A 26998-nucleotide genomic window follows, 5' to 3' on the forward strand; every position below is an offset into this window, starting at 1 on the left:
GACTTTGGTGTGTGCTAAGTATTACATTTCGGTGATGTTTGCTGTATTTTGATTGCTCAAACTATTTTATTGGCCCAAATATAGGAACATTGTTTTGTGGATGATAATAATAATAATATAATACACTCGATTATTGAATATATTAGAAATGTTTCCAGGCCTTGAATTGCAGAGGGGTCAGCAATATCTGTTTCTCTCCCATCAAACTCCATGGCTTGCTCTGTGAATTTAACTCCTACTCATTCCCTTCCTCTTTGCCTCTCTCCTTCTCCCTCCCATCCCCCTCCAAGAAATAGCAGCACATAAACAAACTCTTCTTTCAGTCCTTCTCCCATCCTTGTTTCATACCCTCCCACCTTCCCCACCCACTGGCAGGTGAGCGGTGGCTTTTAAAGAGGCAGTAGAGAACCAGGGCTGCTCCCCCCTCTGGTTTCCACAGGTGTTACTCATTTGCTGTGAAGGTGCCTTTGAGGGTGGTGTGTTGTTTTTTAAGCAAGAATTACAAAGTGATGTGTGTGTGTGGTGTGTATTTTGATGTTTTTGATCTCTGTGGAAATTGGGAAGGCCTCTTTTACAATCAATATGACCTTATATTTGGGCCAATTTAGAAATTAAATGTAAATACTCTTCTAGCCAAAGGACCAGATTACCAAAAGGCCTGCTTTTTGTATTTCATCTACTAATCCTGAATTTTAGAATAATTAAAGTCATGCCAGTGCAGTATCTAAACTTTACCTAAATTATGAGGCACTGCTCTGTATCTTTGATTCTATACAAAAAACTTGCCTTTTGAGAATTTGGAACTTATTTTATTTCAGTTATTAAATTATTTTGTTTAAAGTTTTAACTATTGTGTGTAGTTTAATAGGGAAGATGCACAAATAATATTTTATAATAGCCTAAATCATGGTTTAAAAATTACTGAAAGTTATTATATATTCTGTCACATCTACCTTTTTTTTAATACAAATCCCCCTGTGGACTTTTTTCCTTAATCATATGCTTTTGACGTGTAGTCATAAACATTTTTTAAGTAATTAGGGGGTTGCTTTATTCCCATAATAAAAAGTCCAGAGGGAGGCACATACTAGGTAGTTTCACATAATGAAAAGTCCAGGATCCTCTTAACTTTCTCTTTTTCTAAGAATTTTTCTCTTTAACTTTATTTACATGTTGTATTATGTAGACAAATTTCCTAATTTTTAATCACTTTTTATTTCTAGGTCAAACCTAGATAACTTGGTCACAATTCATTATTTTTGTTTTTATTTATTTATTTATTTTTATTAACTTTTTATTTTATACTGGAGTACAGTTGATTAACAATGTTGTGTTAGTTTCAGGTGTACAGCAAAAGTGATTCAGTTATACATATACACATATCTATTCTTTTTCCAGTTCTTTGAAATTGTCATAGAACAATTTCATAGTCATAAACATTTAATTAAAGACCATACCATTACCCTCACCACATTCCTATTTTAACAAGGAAACTTTCTAAATTTAATAAATTAGCATTAAGATGATGGCAGAAAGGGATATGGCTTGAAAAAATTAATAATACTTTTAAATTACTTGTTTATTTTAAAGCATACTCCTTTTATCTACTGAAATATTACCCCTCTTCTTAACAAATTACTTGGAAACAGCAGAATTAAACACTTTTGTATATAATATACATTTAAAATAAGGAGTAAGTAATGCTTTCTGTTATTGATATTTAGGCTTCTAGTGCAGTTAGAAGTTCTTATTAACGGAAACTATAAAATAATCAGAAATCTCTTGACCTACCCTGATCTTGTGTGATTCCAGGTTCAAATTTAGTTTTCTTGACATTTATTACTATTATTAGTACTAATGTTTGCTATTGGTGTATCCTTTTTGATTGTGAACAAATGTGTAGAATATTTAAAATATAATTTCTAATAATTATTACATCAGGTAGGATTGGAGGGTTGTGCATGTCTGTCTATACATACATATATATGTATGTATATATATTAACACACACAAATTTGCTATGGATTTGCAAGGAAGTTTACAAATAAATAGCCAACAGGGTCCTGTCAAAGTATAATTTGTTTTCCTAGCCTAGGTTTATATTTTCACAATTCCGAATTAATGATTTGTCTTTTTATAGAAACAAAGGATGGAGTATGGTCCAAGAGCAACTGACATTCCCTCTGCTCCATCACCTCCTCCAACACCAGCTCCTGTTCCTGTTCCCCTCCCACCTTCTGCTTCAGCACCTGTGTCAAAGGTCCCAGCAAATGTAACCCGTCAGAACAGCAGCTCCAGTGAGAGTGGTGGCAGTGTTGTGCGAGATAGCCAACGACAAAAACAAGTTCCTGTTGACCGTAAGTTTCCTAGGGAGGCAAAAAATATACAGTTTCTCCTGGGAATTAAAAGCACTCTAAGTAAAAATTGTTTATTATTGGTTCTGCTGGTAATAAATATTATTAAATATACAGAATAGTCCTTGCACGGTACTTCATAGATTGCAAAGATTTTCACCTCATTTCTCATCCTCCAAGTAATTCTGAGAAACAGGAAGTTCTGTCTACTCTCTAATGGGTGTATTTCTACATATTCCAATATATTGTGGTGATTGAATACAGACTCTGGAGCCAGACATGCTTGAGTTTGTATCGTGAAATATCACTTGCTGGCCACGAGACTGTCAAGAATTTGATGATCCTCTGTATGCTTTAGTATCTGAAAAGGGGGGGACAGTGATATCTACTTCATAGGAAAATTGTGAGGATTTCATGAAATAATGCATGTAAAGCATTTAGACCAGTCGTTCTCAGCCAGGGGTGATTTTGCCCCCTTCCCCTGGGGACATTTGGTATTTGTCCAGAGACATATTTTGATCACAATTGGGTGGATGCTACTGGCATCTGTTATAATAAGTAGAAGTTAGGGATGTAGTTAACAACATCCTAAGATGAACGGGACAGCTTCCCTCTCCCCCGCTCACACACACACACAACAGAATCATCTGGCCCAAAATATTGATGGTACTAAGGCTGAAAAAGCCTGATTGATTTTAACCAATATGACACATTATTAGCAGTTAGTAAATATTTACTCTTATCGTCATCAGTATCACCATCATAGTCTTCCTGCTTCTATTCCTAATATTTGCCATATATATATATAGTGTGTGTGTGTGTGTCTATATACACACACAGTCACACTAGCTTAATATAATCAACCTGCCAATAGCACTTTCAAATTTGCCCTCCAAATTCAGAATTTTAGACTTCAACTTCATACTTTCATAAATTTAAGTTTTATTTTTCATGTGAGTGGTTAAATCTGAAAACCAGATTTAAATAAGTTAAAACAAAAGACCCTATGGCCAACTTTGGATTATCCTTGTTAGTACTTGGGAACAGCAGGGTGGATAATTTGAAAACTGAAGATAATTCTAAGATAATTTTTATTTTGTTTTGTAGCATATTTTTATCTTGTCTGTTTAATCTTCAAATTATGTTTTTCAAAGTATTATAAAATTACTTTGCTTTATCGATACTTGATACATAAAAATTCTTGGAAGACTAGATTCAGGAAGATGTTTCCTTAATATGATAAAAGTATATAAAGTGTATGTGTGTGTAAAGGATATTTTTCATTCTCTCAAATGGCTTCTCCTAGGGCTCAGTTCCGGGTTCTTTTCTCATATAAACATACTTTTACTGTAGATGATCACTCTATTTTCATTTCTTTCAATATTGTTTATACTGTTGGAAAAGGAGTGACTTGAAAATTTGTCTTCATATCAAATCTCATCTCTGGCATCCAGATACAAGTTTTTTTATTTTTTTATTTTATTTTTTTAATACATCTTTATTGGAGTATAATTGCTTCACAATACTATGTTAGTTTCTGTTGCACAACAAAGAAAATCAGCCACATGCATACACATGTCCCCATATCCCCTCCCTCTTGAGCCTCCCTCCCATCCTCCCTATCCCACCCCTCTAGGTCATCGCAAAGCACAGAGCCGATCTTCCTGTGCTGTGCTGCTGCTTCCCACCAACCATTTTACATTTGGTAGTGTATATATGTCCATGCTACTCTCTCTTCGCCCCAGCTTCACCCTCCCACCCCATGTCATCAAGTCCATTCTCTATATATACCTCTTTATTCCTGCCCTGTAACTAGGTTCATGAGTATCATTTGTTTTGGGGTTTTTTTAGATTCCATATATATGCGTTGGCATATGGTATTTGTTTTTCTCTTTCTGACTTACTTCACTCTGTATGACAGACTCTAAGTCCATCCACCTCACTACAAATGGCTCAATTTCACCTCTTTTTGTGGCTGGGTAATATTCCATTGTATATATGTGCCACATCTTCATCCATTCATCTGTCGATGGATATCTAGGTTGGTTCCATGTCCTGGCTAATGTAAATAGTGCTGCAGTGAACATTGTGGTATGACTCTTTTTGAATTATGCTTTCCTCAGGCTATATGCCCAGTAGTGGGATTGCTGGGTCGTATGGAAGTTCTATTTTTAGTTTTTTAAGGAACCTCCATACTGTTTTCCATAGTGGTTGTATCAATTTACATTCCCACCAACGGTGTAGGAGGGTTCCCTTTTCTCCACACCCTTTGCAGCAGTTATTTTTTCTACCTTTTTTGATAATGGCCATTCTGACTGGCGTGAGGTGATACCTCATTGTAGCTTTGATTTGCATTTCTCTAATAATTAGTGATGTTGAGCATCTTTTCATGTGCCTCTTGGCCATCTGTAGGTCTCCCTTGGTGAAACGTCTATTTAAGTCTTCCACCCATTTTTTAACTGGATTGTTTTTTTGATATTGAGCTCCATGAGCTGTTTGTATATTTTGGAGATTAATCCTTTGTCTGTTGTTTCATTTGCAAATATTTTCTCCTATTTTGAGGGTTGTCTTTTTGTCTTGTTTATGGTTTCCTTTGCTGTGCAAAAGCTTTTAAGTTTAATTAAGTCGCATTTGTTTTTTTTTGTTTTTATTTCCATTACTCTAGGAGGTGGGTCAAAAAGATCTTGCTGTGGTTTATGTCAGAGTGTTTTTCGTATGTTTTCCTCTAGAAGTTTTATAGTGTCTGGTCTTACATTTAAGTCTTTAATCCATTTGGAGTTTATTTTTGTGTATGGTGTTAGGTAGTGTTCTAATTTCATTCTTTTACATGTAGCTGTGCAGTTTTCCCAACAGCACTTATTGAAGAGGCTGTCTTTTCTCCATTGTATGTCCTTGCCTCCTTTCTCATAACTTAGGTGCCCATATGTGTGTGGGCTTATCTCTGGGCATTCTATCCTGTATCATTGATCTATATTCCTGTTTCTGTGCCAGTACCATTCTGTCTTGATTACTGTAGCTTTGTGATATAGTTTGAAGTTGGGGAGCCTGATTCCTCTAACTCCGTTTTTCTTTCTCAAGATTGCTTTGGCTATTCGGGGTCTTTTGTGTTTCCATACGAATTGTAAGATTTTTTGTTCTAATTCTGTGAAGAATGCCATTGGTAGTCTGATAGGGACTGCATTGAATCTGTAGATTGCTTTGGGTAGTGTAGTCATTTTCACAATATTGATTCTTCCAATCCAAGAACGTGGTATATTTCTCCATCTGTTTATGTCATCTTTGATTTCTTTCATCAGTGTTCTACAGTTTTCTGAGTACAAGTCTTTCACCTCCTTAGGCAGGTTTATTCCTAGGTATTTTATTCTTTTTGTTGCAACAGTAAATGGGAGTGTTTCCTTAATTTCTCTTTCTGATTTTTCATTGTTGGTGTATAGGAATGCCATGGATTTCTATGCATTAATTTTGTATCCTGTAACCTTACCAAACTCACTGATTAGTTCTACTAGTTTTCTAGTGGCATCTTTAGGATTTTCTATATATAGTATCATGTCATCTGCAGATAGTGACAGTTGTACTTCTTCATTTCCAATTTGTATTCCTTTTATTTCTTTTTCTTCTATGATTGCTCTGGCTAGGACTTCCAAAACTATGTTGAATAAGAGTGGCAAGAGTGGACATCCTTGTCTTTTTCCTGATCCTAGTAGAAATGCTTTCAGTTTTTCACCATGGAGTATGATGCTCACTGTGGGTTTGTCATATATGGCCTTTATTATGTTGAGGTAGGTTCCCTCTATGCCCATTTTCTGGAGAGTTTTTATCATAAATCGGTGTTGAATTTTGTCAAAAGCTTTTTCTGCATCTATTGAGGTGATCATATGGTTTTTATTCCCTAATTTGTTAATATGGTGTATCACATTGAATGATTTGCCTATTTTGAAGAATCCTTGCATCCCTGGGATAAATCCCACTTGATCATGATGTATGATCCTTTTAATGTGCTGTTGGATTTTGTTTGCTAGTATTTTGTTGAGGATTTTTGCATATGTGTTCATCAGTGATACTGGTCTATGATTTTCCTTTTTTGTGATATCTTTTTTCTGGTTTTGGTATCAGGGTGATGGTGGCTTCGTAGAATGAGTTTGGGAGTGTTCCTTCCTCTGCAATTTTTTGGAAGAGTTTGAGAAGGATAGGTGTTAGCTCTTCTCTAAATGTTTGATAGAATTCACCTGTGAAGCCATCTGGACCTGGACTTTTGTTTGTTGGAAGATTTTTAATTATGGTTTCAATTTCATTACTTGTGATAGGTCTGTTTATCCTTCTAATTCTTCCTGGTTCAGTTTTGGAGAATTGTACCTTTCCAGGAATTTGTCCACTTCTTCGTGGTTGTCCATTTTATTGGCATATAGTTGTTTGTAATAGTCTCTTATAGTCCTTTGTATTTCTGCAGTGTCAGTTGTGATTTCTCCATTTTCATTTCAAATTTTATTGACTTACGTCCTCTCCCTTTTTTTCTTGGTGAATCTGGCTAAGGGTTTATCAATTTTGTTTATCTTCTCAAAGAACGAGCTTTTAGTTTTATTGATCTTTGCTATTGTTTTCTTTGTTTCTATTTCATTTATTTCTGCTCTGATCTTTATGATTTCTTTCCTTCTACGGAATTTGGGTTTTCTTTGTTCTTCTTTCTCTAGTTGTTTTAAGTGTAGGGTTAGATTGTTTATTTGAGGTTTTTCTTGTTTCTTGAGGTGAGATTGAATTGCTATAACCTTTCCTCTTAGAACTGCTTTTGCTGCGTCCCATAGGTTTTGGGTTGTCATGTTTCGTTGTCATTTGTTTCTATGTATTTTTTTGATTTCTTCAGTGATCTCTTGGTTATTTAGTAGCACACTGTTTAGTATCCATGTGTTTGTATTTTTTACAGTTTTTTTCCTGTAATTGATTTCCAATCTCATACCATTGTGGTCAGAAAAGATGCTTGATATGATTTCAACTTTCTTAAATTTACTGAGGCTTGATTTGTGACCCAAGATGTGATCTATCCTGGAGAATGTTCCATGCGCACTTGAGAAGAAAGTGTATTCTGCCACTCTGGGTGGAATGTTCTATAAATATCAATTAGATCTATCTGGTCAGTTGTGTCATTTAAAGCTTGTGTTTCCTTATTTATTTTCTGTTTGGATGATCTGTCCATTGGTGTAAGTGGGATATTAAAGTCCCCTACTCTTATTGTGTTACTGTCGATTTCTCCTTTCGTGGTTGTTAGCATTTGCCTTATGTATTGTGGTGCTCCTATGTTGGGTGCATAAACATTTATAATTGTTATATCTTCTTGGATTGATCCTTTGATCATTATGTAGTGTCCCTCCTTATCTCTTGTGACAGTCTTTATTTTAAAGTCTATTTTATCTGATACAAGTATTGCTACTCCAGCTTTCTCTTGATTTCCATTTGCATGAAATATCTTTTTCCATCCCTTCACTTTCAGTCTGTATGTGTCCCTAGGTCTGAAGTGGGTCTCTTGTAGACAGCATACATATGGGTCTTGTTTTTGTATCCATTCAGCCAGTCTGTGACTTTTGGTTGGGGCATTTACGTTCAGGGTTATTATCGATATGTATGTTCCTATTACCATTTTCTTAATTGTTTTGGGTTTGTTTTTGTGGGCCTTTTTCTTCTCTGTGTTTCCCGCTTAGAAGAGTTTCTTTAGCATTTGTTGTAAAGTTGGTTTGGTGGTGCTGAATTCTCTTAGCTTTTGTTTGTCTGAAAAGCTTTTGACTTCTCCATTGAATCTGAATGAGATCCTTGCTGGGTAGAGTAATCTTGGTTATAGGTTTTGCTCTTTCATCACTTTAAGTATATCCTGCCACTCCCTCTGGCCTGCAGAATTTCCACTGAAAAGTCAGCTGACAACCTTATGGGGATTCCTTTGTATGTTATTTTTTGTTTTTCCGTTGCTGCTTTTAATATTTTTTCTTTGAATTTAATTTTTATTAGTTTGATTGATATGTGTCTTGGTGTGTTTTTCCTAGGGTTTATCCTGTATGGGACTCTCCATGCTTCCTGGACTTGGGTGACTATTTTCTTTCCCATGTTAGGGAAGTTTTTGACTATAATCTCTTCAAATATTTTCTCAGACCCTTTCTTTTTCTCTCCTTCCTCTGGGACCCCTATAATTTGAATGTTGGTATGTTTGGTGTTGTCCCAGAGGCCTCTGAGATTGTCTTCAATTCTTTTCATTCTTTTTTCTTTATTCTGCTCCTTGGCAGTTATTTCGACCATTTGTCTTGCAGCTCACTTATTTATTCTTCTGCCTCCGTTATTCTGTTATTGATTCCTTCTAGTGTATTTTTCATTTCAGTTACTGTGTTTTCATCTCTGTTCTTTAGTTCTTCTAGATCTTTGTTAAACATTTCTTGTATTTGCTCAATCCATGCTTCCATTCTATTTCCAAGATTCTGGGTCATCTTAACTATCATTACTCTGAATTCTGTTTCAGGTAGATTGCCTATTTCCTCTTCATTTATTTGGTCTTGTAGGGTTTTACCTTGCTCTGTCATCTATGACATTTTTTTTTTGCCATCTCATTTTTTTTTTTAATGTGTGCGATTGTGTTCCTGTTTTACTGGTCTTTTGGCCTGAGGCTTCCAACACTGGAGTTTGTAGGTTATTGGGTTGAGCTGAGTCTTGGTGCTGAGATGAGGAACTCTGTGAGACCTCACTCCGATGAATATTCCCTGGGGTCTGAGGTTCTCTGTTAGTCCAGTGGTTCAGACTTGGAGCTCCCACTGCAGGAGCTCTCCCCAACCCCAGGGTCACAAATCAAGATCCTGCAAGCCACGTGGGGTGGCAAAAAACAAAAAAAGAGAGAAAAATAACAAAATAAAAAATAAAATCAGTCTAGGAAACTAACATATGTTAGAAAGAATGTAAAAATAAAAATATAGATGAATCAACAACCAGAAGGTACATCAGTACCACAATAGTAAAAAAAAGAGGAGGGAAAGGAAAACAAAGGGGGGGGGATGGAAAGACCTTGGCTGTGGAGGGTGGGGCCTAAGTAAGGGTGAGGTTTGGGTGGTGGGTGGGGCCAATGCTCAGGACCCACAGGGCTGGAAAAGGCCCTGGGGGCTGTGGGCGGTGGGGCTTAGGCTCAAGGAACAGAAGGGGCCCAGGCGTGCCCCCCACCCCAGTCTCAGAGGGTGGGAGACCTCACCTGGGAGCCTAGCAGTCTTCCTGGGCTCGAGTGGGTGGGGCAAATGCCCTCCTCTCCTCTGCTGCTCCTCCGGTCTGGGTTCTGGGAGGGCCCCTCCCGCCTGACTCTCCTGATCTCCCTGGCCTCCCTCCTATGCCCCCAAGGACCCACATGGCCTGGAGGGCGGTTTGGAGGGCGGGGGATCGGCCTGGAAGCTCAGCAGACTCCCAGTGCCTGAGTGTGCAGGGCAATTGCCCTCCGCTTCTCTCCCACTCCTCCCGGAGGGCGTCTCCTGCCTGCCTCTCCTGTTCTCCCGTCGGCCTCCTTCCTATGCCCCCAAGGACCCACGTGACCTGGAAAGGGCAGGGGATTAGACTGGGAGCTCAGCAGGCTCCCTGTGCCCGAGTCCAGATACAAGTTTTGAACTATTAACTTTATAGCTGAGATTGGAACTTAAGATTCAAGTTCTCATCTCAGTAAATCATAGCCCTGTCTCTTCAGTTGTGGTCACTCTTGATTTAAAGAAAATTAAAAAGAAGACACTGAAACTAATACTATTTAATTGTTCTGGAAATTCTGGTTAAATGCAATAAGCACAAACCTACTTTTATATATTACTTTCTCAGCTGAAGTATAGCCAATTAAAATTACCTTCTCATCCATATCGTGACCTTACCAAAGAACTAATGGAAAACTGAAGTTTTGGAAAAATGATTAGCTCTTTCTGTGTGGCAAAAACAACTATGCCTGTGCATGTGTGTGTATGAGAGTGTGTGTGCATAAATATAACTGGCAAGTAAATTTTAAAATATTTTTGTGTATTTTTTGAAAAGATGCTTTTATTTTTTTTTCAGACACGAAAGACATAGTTTTGAGATGAGAAAGTTCTGTAAATGTTTTTATTGATTTCCCTAAGGAAAATTTTCCTCTCAGAAACTTTCTTCATTCTTCCCACAAGTTTATAACATCTCCCTTCTTTGTTACGTCAGCACAGTAATCTTTGACACAGTGGCACTCTTTTTCCAGGCCTGGGGTCAGGGTTCATAGGCATCCAGGCCCAGTTTTGGAACAGTCTGTGAGCTGGGACAGTTTGTTCTTTGTCCTAGGCTAAGAAACTAAGAATAACCTAGTGGGAAAGAGGCATGGTTAGAATACTTTAAGGATAGAGAACCCGCCTAATAATTGTGACTCATCATTTTCAAGTCTGTTTTTCATAAGTCAAAGGGTGACACTGGTATGTAAAACATAAACATATGTCCCCAAATTTACACATGTACTTGTTTCCTTAAACTAATAAAATTTTGCATTTACTTATGTAATGTTCCTTTTAAAGATAGCTCAGAAGTATAGTTTGACATTAACTATAGTCCTTTTTATAAAACAAATATTTTCTTGATAGCTTTCTTTCTTGAGCACTTCTTTGAAGAACATTTCTACTGAACGAATATTGGGGCTTCTCAACAGTCTTTTTAGAACCAAATAGACATGCTTCTTTACTGGTAACCAGGTCTCTTTCAAAATATACCTTTTGTGGTACTTGCGTTCTCTGCTTATGGCCTAGACTTCTGATAAGAGTAAAATGGAAGGAGCTGTAAATTGAATACTCACCCATAAAAATGTTACCCAATAGCTATGAACAAGGGAAAAAAGTCAACAGGCCTATTTTTAAAATGTCACAAGTAGCGAGAACCCGGCTCCTTTTCTCAAGTGTTTACTGCGTTTATTCAAACTAGCTGCTTGGAGCCCTGTGTCATATAAGCTATTCAGTTTGACTTGTAAGATTCAAAAAGGTTCTCTTCATCACTTTTGAAGATATCAATGCTTCAGTTGTTTTGCATGTCTTCCATTTCCTTTGAAATGTTAGTCCTTTTATATGAGTTTAATCTTCTGTAATCAGAAGTGTTGTTTTAGAAAGAGGTGTAAAGTTAGTCTGGTGTGTTGTTATGTGCTAGAACATTGCCAATGGAAACCAAAACCAGGAACACATTAGAAGAGGTTTTTATATTCCCTGGAAAGAGGTTATGCTGTGGACTGGAAATGATCCCACAGTGGCTAAGTCAACAGATAAGGAGATAACTATTTTAGTGTGGTTATACTTTTTCTCTTGTATTTCTTTGAGATGTACTCCTATGTTGTATGGCAGTGTGACTACATTGTACTGATTTAAAAGAGTTAACTAATGAAATGCATGTCCTGTATTACTTAAATATAACAATCAATTACATTCCCTCTTACTCTCTTTAGCCCCCTCATCCTCCCTCCTTTCCTCCCTTCCCTTCTCTTGTTTCTCTTTCTTTTGACTTCTTTCTTTTTCAAAAGGTTTCCTGAGTACTTGAGGCATTAAAAAAAATTAGGCTGAAATCACACTATTTGATTATTTCACACTTTCATTTATTTCCCAGGGGCACCAAACACTTTCTAAAAATACTTTCCCTGAAAAAAACAATCAGAACAATGGTCACAAAAGCTTCCTTAGTGTCCAGGTCACTGTCACTTGCCAAGTTAGTTAATTGGATTACTATATCAGTTCTTTGCACGTAATTCTTGAAGGTGATATACAAATAATGTATCTGTGTGTGTGTGTGTGTGTGTGTGTGTGTGTGTGTGTGTCTGACTCACATTTTAAATGCATCACTTTATCTGTTATATTGAGAAAAGGATGAAAAGTGAAGAGTGGGGTCATGGAGAGTAGAAGCAGAGACACCTGTAAAAAGGCTGATGGCTCAGACCAGGCTGCTAATAGAAAAAAATGGAGTGAAGTGATTGGGCTGTGTGGTGTATTCTAATGGTAGGACCGACAGGATTTGCCGATGGATTGGATATAATCGAGGGCAAAGGGGAGTCAGGCATACCTACATGGTATTTTGTTGGGGGAACTGGAAAAATAGAATTACCAAGTTGAGAAGTCTAGCATAAAAGTAAGCTTCAGGAAGAAGATGAGTAATTCAGATGTGAACATGTTATGTTTGAGATAGCTAATAGACATCCAATGAATATATCAAATAGGCAGTTGATGTATATTGGTCTAGAGTTCTGAGGACCAGTCTGGACTAGAGAAATAATTTGGGTAGTCATCAGCTTTTAAATGGCATTTAAAGCCAGGAGACCAGGCACAACAATCATTGATGGAGTGAGTGCAGACACAGAAGAGGTCAAGGCCTGTGGCCTGGAGAGTTGGGGAGATGAGATGAGCATCTGAGAAAAGGATGCTGAGGAGAGGCCAGTAAGACAGGAGGAAAATCAGAGAGTGTGGTGTCCTGAAGGCCATAAGAAGAAAGTGTTTCAAGGAGGGAGCGCCTTCTTCAAGTGTTGTTGATAGATTAAATGAGGAAACGACTGGGAATCAACCATTGGAGTTTAGCAAAATGGCATGGAGGGATGGGGCCAAAAGCCTTATCGCAGTGAATTCAAGAGGAAATTGGAGAATGGGAATTGGAGTCAGCTGGTATAGACAGCTTCTCATGGAGTTTTGCTAAAAGGAGAGCAGAGAAATGGGCAGTAGCTGGCAGGGGATGTGGGGTTATTTAAACATGAGAGAAATAAAATAATAGCATGCTTGTAAGCGGATGAAATGATTCAGTAAAAGAGGAAAATTGATAACATGGGAGAAGCAGGGGGGAAGTTACTGTCAAAGTATGCAAACAGACAGAGGACACGGAGTCTAGTGCACATGTAGAGGGGCTGGCCTGAGGAGAGTGGAAACAGTTCATCTATAATGTAATAGAAGGAAGGCTGGCAGAGTGTACGGGGAAAGTGCTGGTGGTAAGGAGAGCTGCTGGGGGAACTTCGGGAGGTTTTCTTTTAGCTTCTTTATTTTACTCAGAAATTATGCAAGTGAAATCATCAGCTCAGGGAGAGGACTGAGGACTGGGAACTGGAGATTTGCAGAAGGAAGAAGATAGGAAATACTTGTCTGACCATGGACAGTTATACGGTCCCAGGCAGGATTTCTCAACCTGTGGACATTTGGGGCTAGGTAATTCTCTGATGTAGCAACGTGACCTGTGTGCATTGCAGAATGTTTTGTCCATCCCGGGCCTCTACCCACTGCATGACTGTAGCTTCCTTCCCCCTTGCCCCCTGTTTGTGACATCCCAAAGTATCTCTAGCCATTGCCAGATGTGCCCTGTGGTTAAAATTTCCCCCAGTTGAAAGCCACTGGCCTCAGGAAATGTAGTATGAATGTCACAGACCATTAACAGCCCAATGGAGGTTCGTGATCGTGCATTTAACATGAGCTCACTCAGCATTGTTGTGTTCTATTTGGCGTGCAGGTTCAGCACAGAATAAACAGAAAGTGAGATTTAACAAGTGTGGGGGGGCTTGCCAGATGAACGCAATGAAGAAAGAAGAGACAGGGAGTGATGTTAATAATTGATCACAGAGTTTATACTTGGTGAGGATGAAAGGAAAGATGGCAGGAATACTAGATCGTAAGTCCTGTTGGGGTCAAAGGATTCTTGGCATTGGGGTTCTAGAGAGAGCAACAACTGTTAGGGCTTTCAAAACTAACCTCCTCTGTGTTGGTATCTAGGAAGGAAATCTCAGATGGAGGAAGTGCAGGATGAACTCGTCCACAGACTGACCATTGGTCGGAGCGCCGCCCAGAAGAAGTTCCACGTGCCACGGCAGAATGTACCAGTTGTCAATATCACTTATGACTCCACCCCAGAGGATGTGAAGACATGGTTGCAGTCAAAGGGCTTCAACCCTGTGTAAGTCTCTCTGGGGATACTTTACAGTTCTGTGTGTATAACATGCAGCGTTTTCAATTTGATCACTATGATGTCACAAGTGACTCTTAGAAAATGTGAGAACCCGAACTGCACCTGTTCCCATGCTCAGGAAATGACTCTAGCCATTTTTAGCGAAAAAAAAAAAAAATTGGAGGAAGGAGAAGTAACTATCATTTGATGGTACCCCATTTTCTAGATGGTGGTGTCTGTTCATCATTGGTCCCTCGAGCAGTCTCTTGGTAGCTTTGAGGCTGGTGGCTGTCTTTCTGCCTCAGAGGGTCACACAGGATAGGTCTGTAGTCTTACCTAGACTCCCCAGACCACAGAGGACATACAGCAGAACGTTTCCTCCTGCTGCAGCATCGAGATCCCAGGCAAATAAAAAATAGGTGACGTTACTTATTGTAGGTTACAATCTAATAGAGCTTTCCTTTAGGAAAGCCACAGTGAAGTTTCTATTTGTCTATACTTAAAAACTTGTAAACATTTTCTCATGTATTTGGTAAACATATTTGAATATATGTATTTGAACTATTTGACTAATACATATTCAAGAGCACTTGACACATTATAAACTCACCCAGTGTGACTGAAAACATGAGGTACATTGGTTAGTCAGTTGCTTGGCTACTAGAAAGTTACCCATTCCTTCTACGAAACACCAAATTTCAAGAAATTGGTAATACACAGTAAAGATAATAAACCCAGTTGACTCTTTTTTGACACTTCATGATCAGTGATCTTATATAGCCTCAGGGTCGTCATCATGACCGTCCCCTGTCATTGCCCTAAGCACTCTAGTACCATTTATGAGTTCTAGTGTATGGGACACCTAGAGAACAGAGGTTGTAGCAGGACCAGAAATCTTTCTTTTGTTTTATCCAGACAGTATTTTATTTATTTATTTATTTATTTGTTTGTTTGTTTTAATTTTTTTTTTTTTTTTTGCGGTACACGGGCCCCTCACTGTTGTGGCCTCTCCCGTTGCGGAGCACAGGCTCCGGACGCGCAGGCTCAGCAGCCATGGCTCACGGGCTTAGCCGCTCCACGGCATGTGGGATCCTCCCGGACCGGGGCACGAACCCGTGTCCCCTGCATCGGCAGATGGACTCTCAACCACTGCGCCACCAGGGAAGCCCTATTTTTAATTAGTTTTTACTGAAGTATAGTTGATTTACAATGTTGTGCTAATTTCTGCTGTACAGCAAAGTAGCTCACTTATACACCTGTATGCATTCTTTTTTATATTCTTTTCCATTATGGTTCAGCCCAGGATATTGTCTGTAGTTCCCTGTGCTATACAGTAGGGCCTTGTTGTTTATCCGTCCTCTATATAATAGTTTGCATCTGCTAACCCCAAACTCCCAATCCATCCCTCCCCCTTGGCAACCACAAATCCAGACAGTATTTTTAATGCTCTATTTCCCTCTTTTCCTCCTTTTGTTTTTTCAGAACTGTCAATAGTCTTGGAGTATTAAATGGTGCACAACTTTTCTCTCTCAATAAAGATGAACTGAGAACCGTCTGCCCTGAAGGGGCCAGAGTCTTTAGCCAAATTACTGTACAGAAAGCTGCATTAGAGGTACGACTTCTCAACCTAAGGTGGTGTTTTTCTGCATTAGTCAAGAGTATGGACTGCAATTTGAAAGCTCTGGAAACAGTATTTATGTCCATATAGGTCGCTCTCTTTGCCTTTCATGCAGAGCTGAATTCAACTCGGTTCAGCTTTAGTAATCTGTCACTGGAGACCATCAGCGAGCATTTTCAGGGAGATCAGTTTGTTATAAGTGCTCCTATAACATGAAGCTTGAGCTCCATATACTTTTGGATATCTAGTGAAAAGCCTAATGTTCTCATTTTACGTGCACGACCTCTGTAGGAATTTTATTTACTCATTTACTTCGGGTGAGTAAGTGACTTAAGAGGCCAGAACCCTTTTACCTGTCCTTAATGTTTAGTTTGGAGACTCTAGCAGGTTAGAGGTTGTCAAGTCTTAAAACCGTGGCTGTGTGCCTTAGGCCTGCTTATACATATAAATAATCAGAGGGAAAATATTAGGTAGGGATCATTGCAAACAGCGGGCCCTGAAGCGTCATTCTTTAGTTATAGCTGTTTCTATGGAAGAAAAAGAGTAAATGTTTTCTAGATTGGCTGTTCTTAAGGTTTCAATATCCTACTCTACTTAACGTGGGCTGTGTAAGGGTAGTAGTTTCTAACTGTTACATCTCACAGCTCTCAATAGCTTTCATGAAAATTAAACTTAGACTCCAATGAAAGGGTATAGGCTTTGGCGTGAAATCAATACGTAATTATCTCTAGCAGGTTTATTGTATAAATTCAACAGTTAAATAACTCAGTAAAATAGCTTCGTGCATACAACCCTGTAACCATTCTCACTCAGGAGAAATTATATTTCCCTTGGAAATTTTTCCTGCGACATTCATCTTGGTTGATTCTATATTAGACTTTTTGTATATTGAATGTGAGTCGGGATTATATCTTTTCTGAGGCAGTTTTGTTACCATTATACCTTCTAATTTTGTTGAGAATGTATAAATTCCTCCTTAAGGATTATGATAGAAAGTTCCATATTCCTAACCTTTCTGAATTCCTTCAGTCCAGACTCCCTATCACTGTCATTTCCCCTGACTTCCCATGTGCTCCTGGCCTCTAGCTCCTGTTCCTCTGGATGTGAATTAAGGCAGAGACTTCCTACCTGAGGTTCTTTGTCTTCCCCAGGCACCTTCCCATCATGCCCTTCTCTTGCATCTAGTTCATGGTTCATATTACTCACCTGTGTTGCCAGAGATTTCTGTAGATGAGAGAGGAATAAGGAGGGTGCATAGGGACTGTAGGCCAGGTTTGGAAAGGACAAAAGCCAACAAGATGTCAGAAGGTCAGAACCCTTTGGTATGAGGAAACTTGGTGTCTTCCGAGCCCAGTCTCTGGGCCTGATTTAGAATCCCCTAAGGTAGATAGATGAGTATCTTACTTGACCTAAAGAGCATTCTTTGATAATTTACCATCTTTTTGTGCTTCTTGTACAATCTCTTCTTTCCCCCAGGGAATCTAGAGCATTCCACATGCATTACTGATTTATCGTTAACAGGTTCAAGTGAAAGGCATGGTGAATGAATTGCCTTAAGACAGTATAAGTGAAAATGTGATGTTAGTAAAGTCCAGCATCATCACTTATATGAAGGGCGGCCTTCAGTTTTCCCCTTAGAGACATGAGAAGAAAAACACAAAGAACTTCTAGCCTAAGCCGTTTCATGACATGATTTGCAGCCTCACAAACCAGTAACCGTCTCGTCCGAACCGTGTTTGTTTTTCAGGATAACAACGGCAGCTCTGAGTTGCAAGAAATCATGCGAAGACGACAGGAAAAAATCAGTGCTGCTGCTAGCGATTCAGGAGTGGAATCTTTTGATGAGGGAAGCAGTCACTAATTAGTTTTTAAACTCCATTATTCTTGGCATTATTCCAACGTGCTTTGTTTTAAGAAGCCATGAAGGGAATGTCAGATTCTCATTTCTTGGTGTACAGAATTTACCGCCATAAAGAAACAACGCAAACATAAGTAAGCAGACGACTTGCTCCTGGGCCCGTTATTTTTATTAAAATGAAAACATTTTAAACAGAATTTCTCACCTTGGGAATATTTTGCCTACTTTACCAAGGTGAGGTTTCCTTTATTGGATTAATTATTTCATCCCCATCTCAATGCCTAAGCAGACTTTTTTTTTTTTTTGACAGTGGTGAGTTTATTTATTGCAACAAAACAGAGATATTGCCCATGATTCAAAATCTAAACAGTTTCAGTTTTGCCTGTGACTATGGTAGGTATCATCCAGGGTGTAGCTTAGTTTAGGCTAGCCTCTGCTTACTTAGGTCTCTTCTTCAACATACTCAGTAATAGAATGTTTAGATTTATTTAAAGTTCTTAATGCCAACAGTTTTTAAAAAAGATTAAAACATTGAATGAACTGTAAAATGCAACAAGGCCTTGGACATACAAATAGAAACCTTTGGAGCATTCCCGAGACGTTTTATCTGTCGTGGCTCTGTTGATCACAATTCCTTGTATAGCTTGTATTTTGATTCCGTTTATATTCTTCTTCTTATCTATACTGTGTTCTTATATATGAGAAAGCACAAGTGTAAAAGAGGTCACATACATTCAAACTCTGTCACAGGAAATAGCCTGCATTGGTGTGTGTTACAGTATTCTGCTAAATGAAGGCCTCAGTCCTGAATATTGATATAAGTAGTTAAGAGCAAATTGGGGCCATTTTATGAGTTTATCTGTGTCAAGTTTTTCCGGTAATAAGAAATAATATACACATATTTTAATCCTGTGAAAGATTCTAGGTAGAGAAAAGAAAGAGACTTAACCTTCAACAAATGTTATTTTTGAAAACATGATTTTTGTCATTAAATGTTATATTATTTCACATATATAAAACAGATGTTATGTAAGAATGTTGTATATTTTAACATAAATCCATTTAGAGAGATTATCTAGATTCATTAATTTTCATAGTGCCTTTTTCACATGAGTCAGCTGGAAAGTCTGCAATAAACAGTATTTGCCATACATTAATAAATGGCTTCTGTCTCGTTGGCAAAAGGGACCTTTGGCGTGTAGAGTGGGGATCAGGGTTGCATGGAATGGGAAAAACAGAGGCCCACGCTCTTCCTTTTTTTTTTTTTTAACTGATTCCCAATGGAGTTCTGAGTGGGTAGAAACTTTTCTAGAATACTTTCTTCAGTTGTTTCTCTTCTTTCCACCTCTCTTATTTCATCATCTTTTCTTTTACCATCTAGTAAAAACAAACTTACACACCATTTGTGATTACAAGTGCTTCCACATAAACACTTTGTTAGAGATCTACAATAATCTGTGAGTTGTATTTTATAGATGAGGAGGCTTAGCTTCCTAAAGGCTAACTTTCCCCAAATCATGAGGGATATGAGAATCTCTTGTCTTCCATTTCTCAGTCTGTCCGTAACGTTGTCCCTTGGACAAAGTGAGGCAAACATGAGAATAATAATTATTGTAGATCCTTCCCATTTCATAAGCACTGATGCACATTTATAACTTAGCCCTTATTGAAAATCTCTGAAAATGTAGGTATAAGACAAAAGAAATTGGCATGGAAAAGTGAAAATAACCTGTGTGTAATATAGCATATCTGACATGAAAAGAATTGATATCATTTATAGGTATGTCTTTATGCTATAAAATTCCAAAGGAAAATATCACCAAGGTAGTAATTGCAGGAAGTAGTTACCTCCCTCTGGGATGTGGAGACCAAGAGAAGACTTGGATTAATGGGATTTAAAAGCTTGAGGGAGAGTTTGTATCCCAACATCTGAGGAGTTAGGCCACTGGGATGAGAAGTTTGGAGGAAAGACGCCACAACTGGTAAACCTCGGAGAAGGGGGCACAGCCTAACGGGCGCTGTTGCCTCAGGAATTCAGAAAAGAATTCAGCGGAAGAAATAGTTCAGCAAATCCATGGAGCTGGGACTCAGACCTCAGAGGAGAGCAGCCCAGGCAGCTGGTACTGGAATTTCTGAGAGGGAACAAGGAGGCTGCTACTGGGATTGCGGGGTCACTGGAACCTGCAGGCAATCAATCACTACTTATAGAGTGAAGAACTATTATTAGGGTGATGTTGATAGAAACAGGAAATAAAACAGAAAAAAAGCAAGTCCCTTGTTTCCCCTCTAGCTTCCTGTGTCCCTGTAGCACACTTTTTGGACAGAATCTATTGGTCACCCACCTGGCAAAGCCCCAGATCACAAAGATGGGAATAAAGGGGTAGAGTGGAAACAGAGAGAACAGCTCAAGAACCAACGTGTTTCAACTCCGGCTACTTAGCTTATATGTGCACTCCTCTGTACATCTTTGAAATTCTATAAAATGATTTTTAAAAATGTTTATACTTTTGCCCAAAAAGATGCAATCATCCTTCTCTGTTGTTTAAACAGTATTTAACATAAGGAATTGGTTAAACAGGCAGAAAGGAAACACTGCGATACCACAGAGGTAGTAATAATGGGAAAGCAACCCCCATCCCTTGGGCTAGGGCTGCACAGGGAAGGGGTTGGGTTTATCAGCAGTTAGAAGCCTGAAGAAGGAAGGACCCTGGGAGCTTGGGCACAGACCACCGAAGAAGAGGCACTGTCTGGTGTTGGTGCTGATGCCTCAAAACCACAGAGGAGAGATCCCCTGTAGAGCTGGGACAGAGACTTGAAGAGAGAGAAGGTTCTGGGCAGTTTACCTCTGAGGGGGTGCAGTGATGGGGTTCTGAAAACTTAGGGGAAAAATCTAGAAATTAGAGTTCCCTACTGCTGCTGGAATCAGTTACCTACTGCTGCTGCAAGAGTGGAGCTCTCATCACTGGCATTAAGCCATTTGCTTATGGCCTTTGTGTAGTTTACTGCCTGTTTCTTGATGTTCATTGAGCTTTTGGAAACTGGGGGATTATCGTTTTTACTAAATTTGGTAAAGTTTCAGTCATTACTTTTTTTTTTTTTCTGTCCTTCCTGCCTTCTCTCCTTGGGAGACTCCAATTTCATGTGTGCTAGGCCATTTGAAGTTTTCCCAAGGTCACTGGTGCTCTGTTAATTTTTTACCCAGTTTTTTTTCTTCTCTTAATTTTTTACCCAGTTTTTTTCCCTCTGTGTTTCATTTTGGGTAATTTCTATTTCTGTCTTCAAGTTCACTAGTCTTTTCTTCTGCAATTTCTATTCTTTTAATCTCTTCCATTTGTGTTTTTCATCTCATATTAGAGTTTTCATATTTAGAAGTTTTACTTTTTGAAAAAATATCTTCCATGTCTCAACTTGCTCAGTATTTCTTCAATTTTATCAATCATATGGAAGCAGTAAAAATATCTGTCTTAATATTCTTGTTTATTAATTCTATCATCTTCATAAATTCTAGGTTAGTTATGATTGATTTTTTTCTTTATTATGGGTTTTATTTTCTTGCTTCTTTGTATGCTTGATAATTTTAAAAGCTCTGGCTGCTTTCAAGATTCTTTTCTGTGTCTTTCATTTTTAATGTAATTTTTAATTGGTTGCCAGATATTGTGAATTTTACCTTTATTGTGTTAGGTGCTGGATACTTTTGTATACCTTTAAATATTATTGTCGTTTGTTTGGGGGTGCTATTAAATTACTTGGTAAGAGTTTGATCTTGCCTTTAAGCTTTGTTTGGTGAAACCAGAGCAATATTTACATTATAACTAACTTTATCTCACTGTTGTAGCAAAACCCTTCTGGTTCCTCAACCTATTGTTCCATGAATTATGTTTTCCACTGTAGCAGGTGGTAATAAGGACTATTCCTGGTTCTGCATGAGCTCTGAGAACTGTTCCTCTAACGCTTTCAGGTGGTTCTTTCCTCAGGCTTGAGCAGTTTTCTCATAGGCATGCAATGATCCATCCTCAGCTTAGGACTCTATGGGGACCCTGTGCATATCTCCAGAGCTCTCTCTTCATGCAGCTTTCTCCTCTCTATTACTCTGTGCTGTAATTTTAGCTCCCTTGCCCTTGCCACACTTTAAGCTTTGTCTCCTCAACTCAAGGAGTCTGCTGAACTCCACATGGGTTCTCCCTCCCTGCACTGAAGCTTGAAAGCAATCCCTAGGCAGAAAGCTGGAACAGTTGTAGGGTTTTCTGCATTTTTTTCATCTTTCATTGCCCAGTGTTCAATATCTTGAAAACTGTTCACATATGTGTGTGAATACATATGTGTGTGAAGCACATATTATTTCAGGCTGGAGGGTAAATCCAGTCCCTCTGACTCCATCTTGGCTCAAACTTGGAGTCACCTTGCTTTTCAAAGTATATATATATTTTTTACTGTATATAGAAATCTAGGTTACTACTTTTTATTCTAGAGCTTTAAAAATGTCATTCCATTGATTTTTGGCTTATATTGTTCCTGATGATAAGTCAGTCATCATTCTTATTTTTTCCTCTGGCTGCTTTTAAAATTCTTTTCTGTATCTTTCATCTTCAGCAGGTTGATTATAAAATTGATGAAGGTGGTTTTCTTGGTGTTTATTCTATGTGGGGGTCAGTGAGTTTCTGGATTTTTAAGCCAGTGTTTTCCTATTATTAGAAGCGCTTTTTCCTTACAATATTTTTTTCTGCTTTTTTTTTTCTTTTCTTCTCTTCAGACTTCTATTACATGTATGTTAGGTCAGGTAGCTTACTATACCCCAAAGATCCCTGATTCTCTGTTAATATTTTAAAAATCCATCTCTTCCCTATTCTTCAGATTGGAAATTTATGTCAATATGTATTCAGCTTCACCAACTCTTTTTTTTCCCCACTGTGATCTGTCTTCTAGTATGTGTTGAGTCAATCCAGTGAATTTTCTTTTCAGTTATTGTATTTTATCAGTTCTAGTTCTTTTATATAGCTTCCATTTCTCTGCTGAGAATTTCTGTCTGCTCACTCACTAAAAGAATATTTCCCTTTAATTCTTTGAGCAACTTTCCTTCTTTCCCATAACAAAGAAAGGCTGCTTTATAATCCACCTGCTAAACCCAACATTTGGGCCATCTCAGGCTCAGTTTCTATTGATTGCTTTTTTCTCCCCCACTATGGGTCCTATTTTCCTATTTCTTTGCATGTGTAGTAGTTTTTTATTATATATACTTGACATTGTAAATGACATGTTTTAGATATTTTAGAATATGTTATCTTCCTTGGAAGAATGTTTATTCTTATTCCGGCAATCAGCTGTATATTGGCTGATCACTTGGAGCTTGTATAGCTTTGGTTTTATGCTTTGCTAGGATGAATTATGGCAAGTTCAGTGTGTTTTACAAGATCTTCTAACTTGATGGGACTCTATCTACAAACTATCTCTTCTCTGAAAATCTTGTCAGGACTTGATTTCAGGCTTTGCCTGTAGCTATCAAGAGTAGTTTTCAGGGCTTCCCTGGTGGCGCAGTGGTTGAGAGTCCACCTGCCAATGCAGGGGACACGGGTTCGTGCCCCAGTCCAGGAAGATCCCACATGCCGTGGAGCGGCTAGGCCCGTGCAGCGGGAGAGGCCACAACAGTGAGAGGCCCGTGTACCGCAAAAAAAAAAAAAAAAAAAAAAAAAAAACAGTTTTCACAGTGGAGTCCTTACTTCTAAGGCATGCCCTTTTTGGGGGGATGAATTCACAGGATATTTTACATCTCAGCTGGATACCCAAGGAGTTAAACAGCTCTCTTCACTTTTCCTGGGCTGAACCTCTGACGTCTCCCAGCGCAGCGACCTTTCTCAACCTTGCAGTGGCCACTCTGGTAAGCATTGGGTGATGTTGCCTTGTGTGAACTGGGTGGGTTCACTTACAGATTTCTGCAGCCATTCTCTGCACAAATGCTTCCACTCTGGTTCCCCTTTTCAGAATTTCCAGCTGCTTCCAGTGCCCTGAACTCTGATCTATGCCTCCTCAGCTCATCAGGGCTAACTTATTCCTTTTGGATCGTAGTGGCTGCACTGCCTTTGGGGAATTGTCCTCAAATCAAGAGCTAGTAAGTTTCCTTATCCCAGGGATTGTAGGCTTGAACTGCTTGTAAAAGATAACCAGTAGGGCTTCCCTGGTGGCGCAGTGATTGAGAGTCCGCCTGCCGATGCAGGGGACACGGGTTCGTGGCCCGGTCCGGGAAGATCCCACGTGCCGCGGAGGGGCTGGGCCCGTGGGCCATGGCCGCTGAGCCTGCGCGTCCGGAGCCTGTGCTCCGCAATGGGAGAGGCCACAACAGTGAGGGGCCCGCGTACCGCAAAAAAAAAAAAAAAAAAAAAAAAAAAGATAACCAGTAAATTGTATCTCTTTCCCTCCCCTGCCCTTAAGAGGCACTGGGTCATGGGAAGCTAATGTGAGAGATACTCTAATCACTTAAAACTATTCCTTTCCTACTTTTCTCTAAAAAAAAATTATAGGAAAGTGTGAGATTCATTTGTTTTCTAAAATTAAATTTATAGAGGCTGAGTTGCTGCTGTGTGGATATCTCACTAGGCTTGTTCTGCTCTCTTTCTTCTCAGTGCTTACATGGAACTATATCAGAAAGTTGTACAGACCCAATAAAGGGATTTTTGTAAAGACTGGTTGTTTCTGGGTAGGAAAAGACAATATTCGTTCAGTAAACGTTTTGTAAGTGTCTGCTTTAAGAACTGGATGTTCAGAGAGCATCCTAGATGTAGCCTCTGCCATCAGAGAACATACAATCTAAAGAACTGTTTGCTTCTTGCTGTATTTATCCCTGGTGCTAGTCTTATTGGTCTCCTGGGGCAAAATTACACCCTAAAACCACCTAAAATGAGTGCTGACTTCCCAGAGGCTGTGATTTTATACTTGTGACATTTAGTTTTTCCCAGAGGCACGCTTTTAAGTTAGTCTGCTCAGAGATCTTTGTAAGGGTTGTGTCAAGGGCTCCTGGGAATGAATTAGGAGGGGAAGGCAGTTACCATTTTACCACCCTTCTCTTGGAGCTTCTTCTCCTTATTTTAAACAAAACATAACATGCTCAAAAAAGCTGTGGTTGCTCTAGGCAATACCCAGATAAGGGTTCTACTTCCAGCAGTTGTGGGACCCCAACAGGAATTTTAGTATGTACTCCCATCTTCCCCCCCAACCCAACCCATTCTCTTTCCACCATCTTGGTTAGTCAGTTCCTTCTTTTCTGCAGGCCTCCCCAGGACCGACTCCCACACTGCGTCACGGGCTCACACCACGTCACAGCCTCCTTTCCTGGCCTCTTTGTTCCTTTCTGTTTGCATGTTTAGGACAGAGAAGAAGCGGGAGAAGCCAGTGCTCTGAACTCAGTTTTATGAGAAATCCTCCATTTTTTTTGATGGAGAGATACCCAGGTACCAGGAAAAACATATCTTTTAGTACCCAAATGTTCAGGTTTATTACATCACATTTGTGAAAGAAAGGCTATCAAATTAAAAGCTAGTAAAATTCTGATAAGATAAAAGGAATTACTAAGAACCATACTCTTAGATTCTAAACTAAATTGGGATAGGATACATCTATCAGGTGCTCCAAGGGAAGTGAGGCCCAGAATCTAGAGTTCTGTGTCAGTGGGGATATTTTAACAGCTGAGATGCTTCCCGAAGGGCTTTAGGCATATTACATTCAGTTTGGTGCTGGGACCAACTGGGCAATGAACCAGGGCTCCTGCCAGGCCCAGATGGTCCTGGTCCAGGCTGATTGCTTGGGCTCTTTCCTTCCTGACTGTGATTCCAGGCACTTGGCCTAATTCCCACTGCTTTTCTGGGCTGCCCCACCTGCCCTACCTTGAAGAGGTCAGTCTTATCCCTCGAGCGTGGCCATGGAGTAGGAGATAATGTCTCCAGCTTCAATCGTTTCTGTTATCCCCCCAGATGAACACATGATCTCTTTCAGATAATGGAAAATCTGGGAGTAACACACACACACACACACACACAAATGGTGAATAATATCTACAGGTCTTCCAGAGCTTGTCCTATTTTATGGTTTCTTACTCTGAGCTGCTATCATATGCTAAGGGCTTCTTCCCTCCCATCTATTCTTAAAGAAAGGAAAGCAGGAACTGAACTCATATGTGCTGAAAACTTTCACCTATAATCCCCACTTTATAGATGAGGAAATTGAAACTCAGATATAAGTTAAGTAGCTTGTCACACAGTAAGTGGAACGACTGAAATTTGGACTAACTCTGCAACTTCTGTATATGCTGCAAATCATCTTTTCTCTCGGATATCATAGGTCAGTATATAAAATTTTTTTTAAGCAGAAATAGCGTTTTTTAAACTACGAAATTTTATATAGTATCCCACCATATGAAAGCGGTAAAAGCAGTTTCTCTCGTTGAAGCTGCAGAGAGGAGGCCTGGAGCCTCATTTGGAAATCACTGGTCCAGAGCCCACAGAGTCCCTCCTCCATGAAGACCCTCGCTGGTGAACAGGAAGCTGATCATTCCATGGCAACAATTAGACCAGGTTTGCCTTTCGTGGGGACGCTTAGGCTCAGAGATAGTAGGGTGACTTCTCAAGGGCACAGGGCTGCTAGGTGGCAGAGCACTGTGACTCGCAAGTCTATACTGTTGCAATCACGTCACTCTGCTTCCCCAAACCACCAGGCACCGACAGCAAGGAGCTGTCAGCGCAGCCCTGCGGAGGAAGCTCTTCTTATGCCCAGTGGCGAACAAAGCAGCTGGTTCACGGGGGCATTCAGTGGTGTTCACAAGTGGTACCTGCCCAAGTGTACTTACATATTGCAGTTTGTACAAATTGACTTGTTGGTTTCAGAACAAGTAGCCAGCTTTTCAGAAAGAGTGTTAGTGCAACAGACTTGCACAGATTGCTTGCACTATTGCAGATGTTCTCACTGGATGTGAACCAGGCCCTGGCATTGCTTTGCTGGGAAACCCGCTAGTGTGGGTTTCGTGATGCACTTGGTAGCAGAGAACCAAAGTGGAAAGCCAGGTGTGGGCAGTGCAGGGCTCTGATCTAGAGGATCAGCTCCTGTTTGGCACCATAGGCCTACGGCATGAGGGTCCTCCTTGGGTCACAGGCTGCACCTCTTTTATATCCCAAGGTCCGTGACTGTTGGGGGTAAAATGGGAGGGGGTGGTTCAGGTGTCACCCTGGGGAAACTGAGCCAGCCCAGCACAGGCACCGGCTTCAGATGCTCTTATCAAATGTATTCAAGAAT

General features: G+C 39.5%; 1 protein-coding gene across 3 annotated transcripts in view; it reads left to right on the forward strand.

Annotated features, from left to right (window-relative positions):
* Positions 1-18867, forward strand: part of EPS8 (epidermal growth factor receptor pathway substrate 8) — a 190090-nt gene extending 171223 nt beyond the window's left edge. For all 3 annotated transcript variants that reach the window (XM_060166800.1, XM_060166799.1, XM_060166801.1), the window contains 4 exons: positions 2141-2357; positions 14078-14258; positions 15732-15861; positions 17615-18867. In XM_060166800.1, coding sequence (XP_060022783.1) covers positions 2141-2357; positions 14078-14258; positions 15732-15861; positions 17615-17728 — 642 coding nt within the window. In that variant the 3' untranslated portion in view covers positions 17729-18867. The remainder of the gene's footprint in view (positions 1-2140; positions 2358-14077; positions 14259-15731; positions 15862-17614) is intronic.
* The last annotated feature ends 8131 nt before the right edge of the window (positions 18868-26998 follow it).

This window comes from Lagenorhynchus albirostris, chromosome 11 (genome assembly GCF_949774975.1).
Source record: "Lagenorhynchus albirostris chromosome 11, mLagAlb1.1, whole genome shotgun sequence".
Taxonomy (NCBI): Eukaryota; Metazoa; Chordata; class Mammalia; order Artiodactyla; family Delphinidae; genus Lagenorhynchus; species Lagenorhynchus albirostris.